Genomic DNA, 18,043 nt, shown 5'->3' on the forward strand with positions numbered 1-18,043 from the left:
GGTCGTTTCTGATAGCAAAGCCAACTCCGTGTATTCTTCGCTCCTCTTCAGGCAGTCCCTTCCAGAAGAAGGTGTAGCCTCCCTTTTCTTCCTTCAGCTGCCCCTCTCCTGCTCTCCGGGTCTCCTGAAGGGCTGCTATGTCGATCTTGAAGCGTCCCAGCTCTCTTGCAATGAGAGCAGTCCTGCGTTCGGGGCGCTCGCTGTCAGTGTTATCTAACAATGTCCGTACGTTCCATGTTCCAAAGTTCATTTTTCTTTTTTGGCCGCAGAGTGGTGACCCCTCTGGACGCGGCAGTCCAGTCAGGGTAGGAGAGGCAGACTATGTTTAGGGCACCTTTTCTAGCCCCTTCCCCGTGTGGGGTGAGCAGAGCGGATCCTAAAAAGGGCTGCTCAGTCATGGATACAGCTGCCGGACTACTCAACTGCCTCGGTCCTTGAGGTAGAACGACTGAGTCCATATCCACCGCCCATGTGCCAGTCTGTGACTAGGGGCTTCCAGATTTCACAGTCCTGCCCCCGTCGCCACTCGCTGATCGCCATGGGGCTTTTGTAGGTTTGTTTTTATTTTTGTTGGAAGACGCCTGTGCGTGATTTTTTTTAATGTGTGGAGGTCGGTGCACGGCCGGTCAACACACAGTCTTCACAGAGTGAGGTTCCAGCAGTGGTGTGGTTAACACAACGACAGTGGCTTCTCAGTCTGTTGCAGCCTTCTTCCGCCTTCACAGCCGTTGTAACATGTACCATGTTATCCTCCGCCTGCTCCGCCGTTGAGGTCTTTGGGTCTTCGGATTGTGCTTGGTCTGGAACCTCCCCTGCGGCCACTCCTGGGAGTGCATCACTCCAGTGCCCACAGGTTCATCGGAACACGCAAGCCCCCTCACCACGGCAAGGTGACAATCCATCGAGGGGGTGTATAGGAATACCGCATACTAGTACGGTGTTTCCTGGAAGGCTGTGGATGTAATTTTCTTAGGAAATCAGTTGATTCGTTCACATAGCTTGGAGTGTTAATGGCATATGGCCTATGAACTGAGTCTATATTCCCAGATAATCCAACAGGGTTCTAAAGCTTGAGGGGGTAGGTTTTCCTGGATTGCCTCATTTGTGTATTTTTGATGCTCAATTTGGGTTACTAGGATACAACCAGTGAGGTTCTATGACTGTGTGTGAATTTGTCGTAGAGTCCCAGCCCAGCACTGAGACCACCATGCCATGCTGACTCCCTTGGACTGTGATGCATACAAAGCAATTGTCTTGGCATCTAGAGTAATCTATATGTAGATGTGCAGGCTGTGGATCTGGTCTTTGAACATAAATAAATCTAGTAGCATAAGTAGGATGCCACTTCAGGGGAATACTCTGATGAACCATTCCCATTTGACTGTGATTTTATTCTTCATCTGAACATAACCTCCAGATTTTTTAAATTAAGATGAATGAATCATAGCATTTATTCTGTCTCTGAGTATCTTTTATTCTTCATTTTCTCAGCTCTCTTCCATATTACTCATCTTTATGAGAGACCATTTTCACTGAAATTGCATTGATCATTACATCATATGAGGTGCTTGTCTTTCATTAGCAAGGCTTACTTTGGGCTGAAAATGGATTGAGTACTCATTTCCTTGGGTGTCTTATTGAGCTGACTAATTGCCTTATTAGCCTTTGTTAAAGAATATGAGAGGTAGGCTTGCTAGCTACACTTTAGTCAGGCATTATACATTTTAGACAAAAGTCACACTTGGTTTTTATCAATATGATGCAGAAACAGTTAAATAGAAAGAACATTCTATAACAATAACTCAACTTCCAAGGAAAAAATCCAACATATTTGTCAGGTGCTTGACAGCTTTCTTTTTGCAGTCCCAGCTGAGCAACCCAGGTTCAAGGTTGTAGAATCACTGGTCGGTTTCCATGCATATCCACCCATTTGGCTTGGGATAGGTCTTGTATAAGTTTTATGAGAGAAAGGTCCCTAGGTCTCAATAAGAGCAGAGGAAATCTTAGGGGCTCTTGGGTCAATTCCCCGCACTCCTGGATCTTGCCAGGGACCATCTTCTCCTTTTGCTGCTGCCACTCCCCAAGATCTAGAAATGTCAACATAAAACACTTAGTGCTGCCATCTCACATTGAAAGCTAGGTAAGCCTCTATACCCTAATTCCTGTTGCCTTTCCTGGGTGTGCAGTGGGATGCCCGAATTCTTCCACTTTTTGGTTCTTGTTGGTTTCATGCACTTTGAGAAATTTGTAAATGGAGTGCAGAGATTATATTCTAAAATGCTGATCTACAGCCCATAAAACTGGTCAATAAGATGACATATACCATTTCTGAAAATGCTAATCTTTTACATTGTAAGCTTATAGCTTTAATATGTGTAAAGCTAACCTATGTAAATGTGTTGACTAGAAATAGTTTAGTTGCTTCTTCTGTACAGAAGTTATTTGTGTTTGTACATATGCTGAGTATACAAGTGGCCTTCATCCTGAGACTTGTATTTGGCCTGATGAACGTTTAGAATTACAGGCAGTCCCCAAATTACAAACAAGATAGGTTCTGTAGATTTGTTCATAAGTTGAACTTGTTTGTAAGTCAGAACAGGTACATTCTTTTAAGTGTCACTCTAGCCGTGTGTGTGTGTGTGTGAGAGAGGGGGGGGGGGTAGCTTTGGATAACATAGAGAAGGGTTAACATCCCTGTGCCCCTGTTCAGAAGATTTCCCCTCACTTTCTGTCCCTGTGATCATTGGATTTTGAAAAAATTGGCTTGTTGTGGAAACAAGGATTGGTGATAAAGCTTCAGTGGAGAAACCTTTTCCCCACGATAACTCTTCCATGAGTGAATTTCCCTTCCTACGGGTAGATTTCTCTCACTTCCTATTGTCTCACTCTTGTTTGCAACTACGAGTAGTTAATAAGTCAGATGATTGTAATTCGGGGACTGCCTGTACTATATACCAACTACCTACTATTCTATAAAAATTGAATAGTGTATGCTAATTAAAATGCCCTGTATACCCTTTACATTTGCCAAAAATAACGCCAGATGGCCATATCATGGCTGCTTCTGTGAGCTGATAACAAGAATAGCATTTTCGTGAATATCCAATCTGTGAATTACTGTTTTGCTTCCTCATACACATAACATTCCTGATGTAACTTCTTACAATCTGCCCACCACCTTCTTCCGCAGGTATTCTAGAATTCTTTCATCATCAGTTGAAGGATATTGTTGAATATGCAGAACTGAAAACTGTATGTTTCCAAAATCTGCGAGAAGTGGGAAATGCGATCCTCTTCTGCCTCCTCATTGAGCAGAGCTTGGTAGGTAATAATTTGGAGCCCTTTACTATTTCATATCTGGTATTAACTCAACCATAAATATCAGGTGATTTCTCCAGCTCTTTTTCATAATTTCTTTGTTAGAAAGAAGAGAGCAGTTACAGCCAGATTTGTCCTTTTTTCCCTTCTGAAGAAAATTTCTATTCTGTTCCTGCCCCCTGGTGTCCAATTTAGTAATGGGAGCTACAATTTAAAAAAAAACAAAACAATATTTTTGCAGAAGAATCTCTGAAATACTACAAACTGAGTGAAAATTAACACTTTGGATCACACATCCCTTCTGTTATCTCCTCACTTCAAAAATTGTGAAATTGTGGCTATCAGGATTTTTAAAGAGGAGCCACAGTGTGCATCTATGTGCCTTCTTATATTCCAGTATATTACATAAATGTAATAAGAACAGCATACAGTTATATCTTGAATCTGGGACTATGGCAGTTCGCTGCTTTACTGTGGGCAGTGAAGCAACTGGTGTGCTTGTTAGGATGCATATGATGTAAATCTCAACCTGAATATTTTGGTCAGGATCTTGTTCAAGCATTACACTGGTTTGCCAGCAGCTCTATTCTTTATATGCTTGTGTAAAGAGGTATCCTGTACTCCCTTGTGCAGACAGTTTCCACTTCCTGACAGTGCAGCAGGACAGCTTAAAGTTCAATCAGTACACAGGCACAGGTTTGCTTTCCTCTGCTCCCTCTCCAAACTGTAAAACTTGACCATAACTACTTTGTGGCACTGACTGCTTTGTTGTTAAATAGCCTCACCCCCCCCCCTTTTCTTTTCTTTTTTTTTTTTGCATGATCTTAGAAAAGTTTGTGATAGCTCAATTCAAGTTGCTTTTCTAGATTGTTGCTATTGGTGCTGGTCCATAAACTGTCAACTGCTGATGGCGGGAGAATTTCCAGGAAAAGAAGAATCAGTGGCCACAGATGTGGAGCCAGTACCTCGCACACTAGGAATATATCTCTATATTTCATGTTGGATTTAGTATTAAAACTGCTTGGGTCACCCTGACAGATTCTCTTTCTTGTTAAGAGAAACACAGGGTATTATGACTACCTTGATCTACCTCAATCTTTTAACAGTTTTATCCCATTCATCATGATATCTTACTGGAACAACCATAAGAGATAAATATAGTTTTGAATTTTTCAAACAAACTGTTGTTAAAGTTTACCCAAGCTATACTCTGGTTAGCTATAGTTACTTAAAAGCAAGAAAAAGTGCTTCTGCTGCAAATGCAGAGCGGAACTGTCTTTACAGTGTTTATGTTCTTATCCTGAACACAGACTTTAAAAGTTCTGAAAATAAGTAGAAGTAATTCTTATGGCTCTTTGTTCATTTGCCTGAGTGTCTTGTGTAGTTGGACTACAAGCCTTTCACAAGCTGGTGTAAATGTTTACAACTAATTGCCTCCAGAAATGCTCTTGTTTTGAAAATGACTTTAATATGACCAAGGACCCACTATTACTTTCCTGGATCTTTTGATCCTTTCTCTTGGAAACTGTCCTTCAGGAGATAAATAGATAATGGAATAACGTGGATAAAAATAAAAGCATGATTCACAGTTTGACTCACATCTCTCTGTCTGCCACCTGAACACAGACAGTAAGTCATTTTCTGTTAGGCTTTTTGATGAAGTATGTTTTGACTGGTATGCGTACAGCATGGGCTACCTGCTGTGAAAAGCTGTTAAGTGTTGCAAATCTGAGAACCGAATCAATGCCATACAGAGAGTCCATAATTACATTTCACAAATCAAGAAGCAGTTCTGCTTTTCATCACTGCTGGGAGTGTTAAAGTTTAGCCCTTTTTGTCTGCCCTTACTCATCACCTTCCATCTGAAACTGTTAACTCCCATAGCACTTCCTTCAAAAAATATCCTTCAAAAATAAAAGCAAATACTAGTTTCTCTTTGGTTTGCTGACAGAATTCAAAGTGCAGGTCATGACTTGTATAGTTTTGGACCATGCTGTCTTGACAAAACATATCTCTGTATGATTCCCTCTAGCCCTTGAGATCCTCAGGATAGGTCCTCCGTTGCAGGTACTTTTCAGTAGCTGCTTCTCAATCTGGAATTGCTTCCCTAGGAAGATTAGAAGGATCCCTTCCTTACTATTCTTCCATCAACCAGCAAAGAGTTCTTTATTCTGACTGACTTTTAGAGCTGAAGATCTCTGAGAGGAGACTTTCCAGAGGGGCATTATTCTTAATTGCATTGTTTTAAACTGAATCCAATTTTTATGTTTGACTTTTTAAATGCTTTTTCCTTGCTGTAATAATTTCAATTTGTGAGCTGTCGTGAGTCCCAATCTGAAAGAGCAGCCAAGTGAAGATGCTTACAGGTGCCCACATTCCCCCTTTCTGCTCTGGAGCTAATATATTTATGTGGATAGTTTAGAAAAATGGCATGGAGCAGAAAAAGTACCCCTTCTCAGCGCTGCTGCACCAGTGATAATAAAGTCTCTTCACAAGGTCTTCAATATTAAATATAGCACTGAGAAATCTGCCTGTGGTTTTTATATAGTATGTGTGGTTTGCTTGGGCAGAACTTACTGCAGCCAGATTTCTTTTCAAAGCAAAAAAATGAGGCACCACATGCTGTTTCGGACAAACATTCCATGATTTCCACACCTCTCTGCCTTTTTAAATGAATCTTCTCTTCATTTCAGTCACTGGAGGAAGTATGTGATCTGTTGCATGCAGCACCATTCCAGAATATTTTGCCACGGGTTCATGTCAAAGGTATGTCTTTTTCCTTGCAAGCCACTAAGCCAAGGGATAAGAAAATTGCACAAATATGCTGCCTTGCGTGACTGTAATAGTAAAGGCATTATCAAGTACATATTCTGGTTACATATTTTGGAAGAAACAACCCTATCATCAAGCTAAGAGATGTCTGGCTCTGACCATTTGATTGCAAAAACAGCAAGTTGTGCTGTTCTCTCCCCACCCGGTTTTCATTTCATGGGCCCCAGCAGCAGCTTCCTTCCTGTCCCCAGCATGCAGTGACTACTGCCACCTTGATCCTTTGTTTTGGAATTTCTATTTGTATGCTGTTTCATTGAACTATGTCTTTATGTTTAAGTCATACCGCGTTTCCCTGAAAATAAGACAGTATCTTATATTAATTTTTGCGCTCAAAAGCATGCTAGTTCTTATTTTCATGTCTTATTTTGTTTCCTTCTCCTCCGCCGAGGAAGATGCGCTAAGGCTGTTAGGAATTGTGAGAGTTGAAGTCCAGAACATCTGGAGGGCCCGAGTTGGTCCATGTCTGTTTTAGCTGCTAGGCCTCCCTCCCTCCTCCTTTCCTCCCACCAACCATAATTTCCCCTCATGGACCCATGCGCGTTCGTTGCTTCAGTTGCGCCCATTTTTACCTCAGAGCGGTGCCTTGGCCTCAGCACCGGAAAGAAACCAACCGCGAAGGCGGCAGAGGCAACAGCACGTCCACTTGCTTCAGGAAGCAGATGCCATTGCCAGCGGCGGCGGCCTAGGCCCTGCCAGGGACGTTCTCGCCCTCGGGACCATAAAGCACCCTGGAGGCCCGGGCTAGGGCACGCAAGCCCGCTTTCGAACCAGCGTCATTTTAACCATAGAGCCCTCCCCCTCCCTTTCCCCGAACCACACGTTGTAATTCTAGAGCAGCAGTTGAGCGCAAGGACCAATCCCCTCAGAGCAAGCTGATTGGACCGAGGAAGGCATGTGCGGCATGAAGGAGAAGGAGGGAAAGGCACACACCTTTTCCTCCTTCTCCTTCGCGCTGAATGCACCTTCCTCGGTGGCGGCAGCTCCCTCCTCCTAGGTCTTACTTTCGAGGGATGTCTTTTCTTTAGAAATTAACCAAAATCTCTACTAGGTCTTATTTTCAGGGGATGTCTTCTATTTTCGGGGAAACAGAGTAATGGCTGGACCATTACTGTCATGCATGAAGGGAAAGCAAGGATACAAAATGTGAGAGGGGAGCCAGAAGAGAAAAAGTAGACGGAAAGGTATAGGGATGGGGTGGAGGACTAAACACATTCAAGTAATTAGAAAAAATATATTAGAATTATACATGTAGTATACCTTAGATGGGGAAAGTTTTAAACTAAATTAGGTTCTTTTTATTATTACATCTATTTTATGTTATGTTATTAAGTATATATAATGATTGCATCTTCGTTGACTTTACTTGTTGATCTTATTAATACATTAAGAAAACTCCATATTATGATGTACTTTCTTGATGCAGATACTGTTTTAATATGTTTTTCTTGCATATGTTTTTTTTGGTTTCTACATTTGGAATTTTGTTTTCTTGAACAAAAATTATACTTAAAAAAGGATCGATGTGACCATGATAGTTGCACAGTGCTTCTCTTTCCCCCTCAAATGGTCACCACTTTATTTTGGTGAATTACAAACTGTGCAGACCTGCAAGAAAAGTCATAGTGACAACAAGTTGTGAGTGTGGCATTGGAGCACTCTACAGATTGGAACAATAGGTCCTCCAGTTTAACTGCATGGTCAGCTTCCTCTGTATGTTGACAATAGAGTTGTGTTGAAAGACCTAGAGATTCCTAAAACAAACCACTGGACTGTGATCTGATAATGTCTTTGGAAGTAGATCAATTTTCCAAGTCCTCTTAGCCAGAGTCTTAGAAGCTCAATATGGGAAACAATCTATATCTTTCAGAAAAGGAAATATATTTAATATCACCATATTTAAATCTCCATGTATTCACCAACTTCAAATTACTCTTTAAATTAAATAAAAAAATATTTTGATAACTTTCCTTCAGAAATCCTAATATTGTTGTCAGTAATTCTATCTTTTTGAAGGGATACAATGGTATTCCAGTCTTGTGAAGCACTGATTTTCATCAACTTGTCCATTATAAAAAGAAACCAGGTCTTTTTAAACACTTTTAAAACAAGTTTTGGTATCTATAAAATTCCACTCTCTTGGAGGTTGTCATATTATGTTTTATGAGATTGATCTTAATTAGTTTTATTGCTTTTAATATATGTGTGTGGGAGAATAATGATATTTGAACACAGTGGCTTTATTTTTTGAGTGAAATAAGTTGTTCCCATTACAAGTGTATTCTAGAGGTCTTATTCCCACTGCAAGTGTATTCTAGGCCTGTAGCTTTCAAAAGAAACCCACGGGTCTTTTCGCATCTACACAATTAGCACTCCATTTTAACTTCCATGGTTTCCATCCTATAGAATCCTGGGGTTTGCAGTCTAGGGAGTAGTGCTTAGAATTTTCATCTCTAGTGCCTCACCCCAGGATCCCATAGGATGCAGCCATAGCAAATGAAGAAGAATCATGGTGTTGTAACTGAGTAATCCGAAGGCATCTCATGTTAGTATCATTTCCTTTTCTTTAACTAGTACTAGGTGTTGCCACTAGTGTGAATTCTCTTAGTAGGCTCAAGTTTTCCAAGCCCATTTGAGTTGCATTCGTTCTTATTCACCACTCAACAGTTGATCCAGTAGATTTGTTTTTCTGGGGTTACTAACAGGGTTCAGAAACCTGTGTTCACTTGTATTATGTTCTTAGTTTTTTGAAGATGTCACTTCATTGAATGTTGCTGTTCTGTAATGGGTAGGTTTTGATACTTGCGCCATGTAATGTAGAAAGTGAATATGTATATTAAAAACTACTGCAATTAATACTTAATACCTAATTGTACGAAAATGTAGAGGACTCTGTTTTAAGCATTTTCACACCCCTTTGAAAATCACTTTGGTCCTTTCCAGAGGGTGAAAGACTTGATGCTAAAATGAAGAGGCTGGAATCCAAGTATGCACCACTCCATCTTGTTCCACTGATTGAAAGACTAGGAACCCCTCAGGTACACCCTTCAACCCTTAACAATAAAGCTAGTAGATATTACAAAAGACAGGAAACCTTGACATCACTTGTTACTTGGGGGTGGATGAAGCTCCTTTGAGGGGTGTGTAGCCCTTGTCAGGGATACAGTGCCAGTGTGATATTTAAATGGAGTAAAAAAAACTGGCAGAGCATAGGATTTTTACCCAGGGGATCTGCAGCTCAGATTTCAGGGAGACAGCTGACATGCTGTATAACCTTTAACAAAAGCCATTTGTTCTCTTGTGAATCACTAAACAAACTAGAGAAAAACCCAGAAATGATTCAAGCTGCTTTTGATTTGAACTGTGATAGAATATTAACTCAGCAATGAAAATAGTTCTGTTATCTACATGTCGTTCTTTGTCTGGGCAAATGAACTGTAGATCACTAGAAGTATAGCTGAAAGTGACCTCCACGTGAAAATGGTTGAGTTTCAGGAGCAGAAGAACCTTTATCAGTGTACTTGAAAACTAGAGCAACCTGTCAATTCTACAAAGTTAATTATTTTTTTGTCCTGGCCTGGTGTGATCTCTTTGGTTGCAACAGCAAATTGCTATTGCAAGAGAAGGGGACTTATTGACCAAGGAGCGCCTTTGCTGTGGCCTGTCTATGTTTGAAGTAATCTTAACCCGGATCCGGACCTTCCTTGATGACCCAATCTGGCGTGGGCCTCTCCCCAGCAATGGCGTGATGCATGTGGACGAGTGTGTGGAGTTTCACCGCCTGTGGAGCGCAATGCAGTTTGTGTACTGTATTCCGGTGGGAACACATGAATTTACGGTGGAGTACGTGTCTATGCTTGCTTGTATCTAGCAATCCTTGACTTATTATTTGTCAGTTGTAAATGAACACAAGTGTAGAGATCATGTGGGTTGTTTAGAATTTGTGATTACACAACAGATAGAGAAGTAGAACAGTATTCATACTCCAGTGGATCCATAGTGTGAGCATAGACCTAGTCTTACTAAAATGTTAAGGTTTATACTATAAACCATTTTTGATCAGGGTAGCCTTCTTTTTTTTCTAAATAATATTTATTTAGTTTTCAGTTTTACATAAAATAGAATTATAAACATTTTATGGGGAGATAGCAATAGGAAAGAGATAAAGAAGGGTAATAAAATGGGGAAGGGAAGGGGAAAAAGAGGAAAGAAATCTTGACTTCCCATTGTTGTATTGTTGGCTAGCCATCTTGATATAACTAACTACCCCTTCAATCTGCTTGGGAGCATTGGAGGCACTGGAAGCTTGCATAAAATGAGAAGGAACTCTAGAGCAAAGATTTTTAAACTGGGTTGTGCTCCCATTTGGGGTCCCATAACTGCATGTAAGGGTTGTACCTTACCTAGTGACTGTTCTAAACATTTATATGAATCTGTTAGGAATAACACGCAGCAAGTGCTTCAGTTGTATTCATTCATAAAAACATATGAACTTGCTTTGTTTAGCAAACCTAGCAGATGCTGATTTTGCTTAATTGATATTTTATATATCTATATAACTAGGGTCACGTAAAAATGTACTGGGAGAAAAGGGGTTGCAAGTGAGGAAAGTTTAAAAAGCTCTGTTCTAGAGAGCATGTCTGCCCTTTTGTTTCACCTTTTCTGTTCTTTTTTTTAATCTCTGTACTCAAGCCTTCTTGTTTCCTTCCTACCTGCAGAGCAGTGGTTCCCAACCTTTTTTTGACCAGGGCCCACTTTGAACAGGGCCTACTTTGACCAGGGACCACTTTGACCATGGACCACTCTCCAATATTAGTAGTACCAAAATGGTTACAAATCAGTTTTTGGTCAAATTTAGATTCAGTTTGGTTATTTGGGGTGCTGATTCAGAAACTTGCTATTAATAACCACATCAGCTCTTGTTTCTGATACAGAACATATTCCATCCTTGTAGTCACAATTTGCTCGCCCACAGAAAACTGTATTTAATCATTTAGAGCTAATGTGGTCTATCCAATGGTCAGCTCTGCGGAAAGGACTGGAAATAAATTTTAAAAAGAAAGAGGATGGAGGTTTGCAGACTGGATTTTTGTTCTCGCAGCCCACTGCTGGGCCGTAGCCCACAGGTTGAGAACCACTGCTGTAGAGGCTAATTCCCACTTCTTCTATACGGCAGTCTTTTGTCTGGGAAGGGAGCATCCATAAGGCTCCTGTCCCAGGATGGGCGGTGTACAAACATCCATGCATGAGAGCCAGCCGTAAGAGCTGCTGTACTGAAATTTAGGTATTTTCCTTTGCCTCTCTCCTTTCCCAAGAGCAATTTCTGAAACAGTAAGTTTTAATTTTTTAACTTTACAAGAGCATCTTGAGTATTTTCTCCTGTTTTCTACTATTGACTGTGCTATATTCTGTTTGGTATATAAATACCAAATATTCCAGAACAGAACTGGGGAATCCTGGGAGACCTGCAGGATTCGAGGGGGCAGGGAAGGAGGAGGAAGAGAAAACAGGAGGATAATAACTGACACTTACATGACTCCAACTCTGAATACAAGCCTGTAGCTATTACCTGTATTGCAGAGAAACAGATGTTAAAGATCTTGGAATAAAGCATTCCAAATTTGTAGCTCTAATAGTAATTTTAAAAGGCAACTTCAGGACAAAATCTGTGATTCATAATTTTAGGAACATATGAAGCTGCCTTTTTCTGAATCAGGATGGTGATCTGCATAGTCTCAGATCAATATCCTGGATATTCTCAAGCAACAGTCCTCAAGAGTGTCAAGTAGAATTTTTCCCTGGAGATATCAGGGATTGAATCTGGGATGTTTTGAATACTCAGTGTGTGCTCTCCCAGAAATGTGGCCCTTTCCCTGTTGGTATGTTTTTTCAAAGTCCAAGGTATTCTACTCTGTCATTAGACAATGCATTGCAATGTGATTTGACCTTTGAAAAAAATATTTTTTTTACAGGCAGTGTTTTGGAGATGGGCTGCACTGGGCTGGCTGCATGATCATTGTGCTGCTTGGACAGCAGCGTCGATTTGATGTCCTGGATTTCTGTTACCACTTACTCAAAGTGCAGAAGCATGATGGCAAAGATGAGGTTATAAAGAATGTGGTAAGTTGAACAGGCAAACCATGTTTCCCATATTGTCTTTTTAGTATCAGAAGTCACACCATGTTTGGATGCACTGACAATGTCACGGTCACAGTTTGGGCCAGTTTCTCTTGGAGGTTTCAGTTTGGGTACATCCTAAACCATTGCATTTGAAGGTGGCTTGAGAGCAGTTTGCTGGGTTTCAGGGGCGACAGAATTGAAGTTCTAAGGTTGCATTTTCCCCACCTGTCCTCTCAGTCTTTGAAATGATGTGACCTACCTTTGCTGACTGTCCAATCTTGGTTTTGCAGCCTTTAAAGAAAATGGTTGAGAGAATCCGCAAGTTCCAGATCCTGAATGACGAGATTATTGCTACATTGGATAAATATTTGAAATCTGGTGATGGAGAAGGCACACCAGTGGAACATGTCCGTTGCTTCCAGCCTCCAATTCACCAGTCCTTGGCTAGCAACTAAAGATCCATCTTCTCGTCTCCCTTTGAGATTAGCACACAGTGCACCATGTTTTCAGGCTAGATCTGATGGTGAATGATATTGTACTGACATTCACTGATTTCCATTATCACCCAAACCTTTTGAAAAGAGCAGATCTTTAGTTTCATTTCCAAATACTATAACTGTAAACAGTTCTCCAATTTTTAGACTATTTTTTGTATACCTTTTATAAAAAGGCTTTGGAATGTAACCTATTTTCAGTCTTAAAATCTTTGGCATTTCTCCAGCTTTGTAATCATTTTAGAGTGGTTTGGTGTATGGATTTTTCCTCCTTTTGTCTATTAGCAAAATGAAAATCTAATATGGGAGGGGGGCAGTTTGTAATTATCTTGTATAAGAAAAGCATTAAGCCGCTCATAGCCTTTAGGAAATTTTTAGCAACTCCACAAGGATCTTTTAATCTAATCGCTAGAATGTTTTCTCTAGGAATTTCTGTGGCCCAATATGTAATCTGTTTTGGAATAAAGGTTTCAAGGGGAATTTTTAAAACAAGACAATGAAATAGATACAATTAGTGGTTTGTTTTATTGTATTTCATTTTTATAGCCGCACCATATATTTGCAATTAGTGACTATGATTTGTTTCATTTTCTAATATAAAACAGGGAGCTCTGCAGTGTCTTTCTGTTGCACACTAGAAACCACATTATGTTTTAGAATGATAGAGAGCACCCTTCATTTAAACTTTTATACAGGTCGAACATCCCTTATCTGGAATTCAAATATCCACAAGACTCCAAAAATAATCCATATGGGTGGCTGACATAGTGACACCTTTCCCAGCCAATTTTGTGTAAAAAACGATTTAAAGTCTGGTATAAAATTACCTTCAGACTATGTGTGTAACAGGTATATGAAACATAGAATTAATTTTGTGTTTCGACATACTGTGGGTCTCATCTCCAAGACACCTCATTATATGTGCAAGTACAGGCACTCCAAAATCTGGGAAAATCCAAAACACTTCTGTCCCCAATCATTTTGGATAAGGGATATACATATAAACTTTTACTCCTTTCAAGGTTTATTTGTTCATTCTTAGGAAAGACAGCTCTAAACTGGACCAGAGCCTTTGTTCCCAACGGTTGGGTTGGGAGGATCAGGGAGTAGTACATGGTGGCCCTCAGTAAGCCTTTGTGTAAATAAAGGTTATATGACATCAATGGTCTGTTCTGGTGGGTTTTTAGGAAATACACTAGGCCTTACTTTGAAGCGAGGAAAATAAAAGTTTATTACATTCTGGCACCTTCTGTGAGCCAATTAGTTCTGGCTGATTGATTGGCTAGAACATCTTAAGGGCCCTTGGGGGCAGCCAGACAAGACACTTTCCTCCTTTCAGCCACTCTTCTCCCTGTGCATAAAGCATTACTCTCGTCATGGCTTGGACGGTTGGCACCTGGGATAAAGGGCCCAGCCCAGGTGGAAAATGCTCTCTTTAAGCTATAAGAGGCAAGTCTTCCCCCCATCCCCTCCTCCCAATAATGATTGAATCTCACATGTAGCCCACAAGCCACACTTGGCCCACCTCTGCACTGGAGTAAGGCACGGGGCTCCAAAAGGTGGGGTCACAGCTTTTCTTTCTTAAAGGTCTTGGAATAGAACAGTGCATATTTATGTCTCTTGCTTTAGATTAAAGTAAAGCAGTGATGCGTACACAGTCAATATTACACAGAATGCAATCCTTCATTAAACACCTAGGCTAAAAGTGTTGTGTCCTCCTATCCATCCACTGATAATCTGTGAACCCAATAATCTGAACTGAAAAAGTAAAGATTCCTCTGTGTGGGCCTCATTATTTGAACTCTGAATGTAAAAATGAACCAGGTGCCAAACCAGACCAAAGCACCAACATCTCATGTTGAACGGCACAATACTGTGGGCTTTATGTAACTCACTGGAGCACCAGTTAGTCAACCTGTCTCTCACTCGTGCAGAAAATGTTCACGTGTGAAGAGTGCTAGTCATCAATGAATTGAAATATAAATTGCAGTCAAAATGAACTAAGGCGGGATAAAACTCTGAATCAGGCCGCAGTAAGCCTCAAAACATAATGCCACCCCACAGCAGAGTTTGAAATCAGCCAGGTAAAACCTGGCTATTCAAAATGGTGCTTGAGAGAACAGAACAAAATGTATGGTGAGGGAAATAAACAAAATGGTGACTGAGAAGAGAAACAAAATGGATGCCCCTAAATAAACTGGCACAGGTTTCAAGCCTGAACATGGGGCCTACTACTGCTTAGCTAGGCCTGTGGTGGTCTAAAGACAGGCCCAGCTTGAACAGTCAAGCTAAAAACCCTCAGCTGACTGAAAAAAAACACGCCAGATGCAGCAAATAACAAGGGAGCGGGGCGTACTCAATCTATGCATTTAAGCGTATATCCCTTTTGAGGTCTGTTCATTCTTAGGAAAGGATATGGTTTCACAAAACCTCATTCTCACACCAAGCTTTGGGACAATTTGTAATTCTATGTTTGTGAATCATGGTTCAGTAGTTCGACTAATTCAGAAACTGAGCTCTGACTTAAAGAGTACTTAAAACGTTATCACCTGAGTGGGTTTAAGAGTTCTTCTATCACTTCTCGGATAAATTTGCAAAATACTCTTTGCCTGTAACAAGAGGCAGCAACGTATTGTCACCATGCCACACCTGCTCTTCCAGTGCAGGAGCAGAATTGTAGTCTTAACTGTACATTATTTTATACAGATGCTGTTTGACGTACTGCACTCTTTTAAGTTATAGGAGGCAAAAAAGTTCCTTATAGTGATCACAGCTCTTACATTAGAAGGAAAAACTAAACCTGTGAGACTGCATTCTCCTCCGCTTCTTGTCAGTCCATGGTTGAGAGGAAGAAGTAATAATACACTGGAGATGCTTTATTAAAAATTATATTTTAATTTTATTCAGTACAATTTTGAACACATCTAAAAATTTTAGGTTAAAACACTTAGAAATGTGCCCCATTTTGATAATACTTAAATGTTGCTAGTTCTGTCTGCTGATACTCAGAGCTAGTCAGTGTTTTAGGGAGGCACTGAATTTTTACTTCACATACTTGTTTCTTGCATACGAAAACACATACCCACTTACATTTGGAGCAGATGCTGTTCTTTTCTAAGAGTCTGGCTCTTTTCTCTTCAGCAAATATTGGTTACTTTCTTTTGAATGAAGAATAATCATCTGTGCGCAGGTTTTCTGAACCTCTCTGTATGGTATCAATAGGTAGAGAAGAATACACAAACGAGCCATTCCCATGTCAATTTTTTTTAGGTTAATTGTATTTTTATTGGAAAACAAGTATCAAATGTGTCATCTTTCTGATTATGTGGACTCCTGGACAAACTCACCCATAAGCACTAGAGAAAAGCAACTGTCGAAGGCTAGGGGAACCATTAATTCCCACTCTTAACTTGGAAGGCAATACTTCCACCTCTAGCAGGTGATGGGGGCATTTAGTGGCCGTCTGTCTCTCCCTCTCTCCTCCCTAGGCCTAAACAGGCCCAAGGGGACCACAAAAATTGATGGAAATATTCTTCATACCCCAGTGAAAAGCTTGTATTTTTACTCCTAGAAAGCTATCCATATGGATTTGAACTGTTCATTTGGTGTATTTCAAAGATGCTGACAGGTTTCCATTTTCCTTCAGGGACTGGTAGATCACCTACACAGGTTTCCTTTTCTTGCGTTCATAGGAGTTTGGAAGAGTGTCATTTATTCCCCCATCAGTTTTATGTAAACACCCTGGCAAGTTTGCCAGGGAAAAGTCAACACCACAATAAGGACGAACAATACGTATGGACCCGTGTACAAATGCATAGGGGGGGGGGGACGCATGTGCATGCATATACTTATCCCTTACTACATCTCAGTATAAAGAAATTAAAACTTGCTTAGCTAGCCATCTGAGATAAGGGATAAGGCCCTTTTGTGGGCTGCAGAGAGCATCCTGGGAAAGAATCTTACATTTTATTCAAATATGGGACTGTTCCTTAAAATCTGGGACGCCTGGCAACCCAGTGTACGCTGCCCAAGAGTCTCAGAGATTGAGTGTAAGATCAAGACATGAATGTCCTGAACAAGTCCCACTGTTTTCCCATAACTGCTGTGCTAGTTCAATCAGAAAGTTTTGCACACTGCTGATACTGCAATTTCAAAAAGGAGAGACGATAACATAGTATAGGTTAAGTCCAGCATCCTAGGACTAGGGCTGGTGTTGAGCTTGGTGATTTTCAGCATTAGAGGATTCCATCTATTGCCAAACATTTTGCCTCAGGAAGGAAACACTCTCTGCTTCAGAGCAAAAGGAGAAAGAGTTACTCCCAGCATATCTCACCAGTTGATGCTTATTGGGCTTTGTGGAGACTGCAGTTGTTTTATCAAAAAGCATCTTGTTTTAGACAACCAAATAGGGTCACCATAAATGGGTGGGGGGGGGTATCACACAATATTTAATTACTGTGTTGGGGGGGGCAGTCCACTGGGCACATTTCTCTCAAGAGGACAAGAACATCCTGAGTCTTTTCTTCTGTTTTCTACCAAAACCCCATATTTCATATTGATTAGGCTGCACACTGCTTGATATAGATACCAAATATTCCTGGAGGAGACTTCTGAACAGAACTGGAGAAGCCTGAGTCTTGCAGGATTGGGGTTGGGTTGGGGAGCTGAAGCCTTGTAATGACTCCAACCCTAACATATGCAGAGCAGTTATAAACACCCTCCATTTTTGTAGCATCTAAATATTGCTATGTAGGTTTCCTGATATTCTGAGTTTAGTAGTGTTTTCTGTTGGGGACCCACTGAATTTTTAATTCCAACAGTACAATCTGAAAAGGAGATACATCATAAAAGTTCGAACTTACTGTGAATGGCATATTAATTCATCACAGGATAGTTTTCCATAGTTAGCCTAAAGGCTCCAGATCCTATCTGATCTTTGAAACTAAACAGGTTCAGCCCTGGTTTGTACTTGGATGGGGGACTGCCAACAAAGGCCAGGTGCTGTAGGCTATATTTCAGAGTAAGGAACTGGCAAACTTACCTGAGTTTTTGTAAAAACCCTTTGAAATCCATGGGGTTAACATACGTTGACAAGCAACTTGAAGGCATATCTGACATTATGTTCTGAGATGTTTGTTCTCATCTGTAATTAATTTGAATTAACTTTTCCAATGTAAGCTTTTAAACTGTCTTACTCCAAATAAACTATATCTCAGATTAACAGTTCCTCAGGTTCAGATTGAATGATAATTTCCATGAACCAGAAAGTGAAACAAAAGTTT

At 40.5% G+C, this 18,043-nt stretch overlaps 1 protein-coding gene across 3 annotated transcripts in view; it reads left to right on the forward strand.

Annotated features, from left to right (window-relative positions):
- Positions 1 to 13,924, forward strand: part of cyfip1 (cytoplasmic FMR1 interacting protein 1) — an 82,350-nt gene extending 68,426 nt beyond the window's left edge. For 2 of the 3 annotated variants that reach the window (XM_062975346.1, XM_062975345.1), the window contains exons 26-31: positions 3,191 to 3,321; positions 6,012 to 6,084; positions 9,091 to 9,185; positions 9,752 to 9,990; positions 12,120 to 12,267; positions 12,558 to 13,924. In XM_062975346.1, the coding sequence (XP_062831416.1) occupies positions 3,191 to 3,321; positions 6,012 to 6,084; positions 9,091 to 9,185; positions 9,752 to 9,990; positions 12,120 to 12,267; positions 12,558 to 12,722 (851 nt within the window). In that variant the 3' untranslated portion in view covers positions 12,723 to 13,924. The remainder of the gene's footprint in view (positions 1 to 3,190; positions 3,322 to 6,011; positions 6,085 to 9,090; positions 9,186 to 9,751; positions 9,991 to 12,119; positions 12,268 to 12,557) is intronic. The other variant, XM_062975347.1, reaches the window with a different exon arrangement.
- Positions 13,925 to 18,043: the final 4,119 nt, after the last annotated feature.

This window comes from Anolis carolinensis, chromosome 3 (assembly GCF_035594765.1).
Source record: "Anolis carolinensis isolate JA03-04 chromosome 3, rAnoCar3.1.pri, whole genome shotgun sequence".
In the NCBI taxonomy this organism is placed as follows: Eukaryota; Metazoa; Chordata; class Lepidosauria; order Squamata; family Dactyloidae; genus Anolis; species Anolis carolinensis.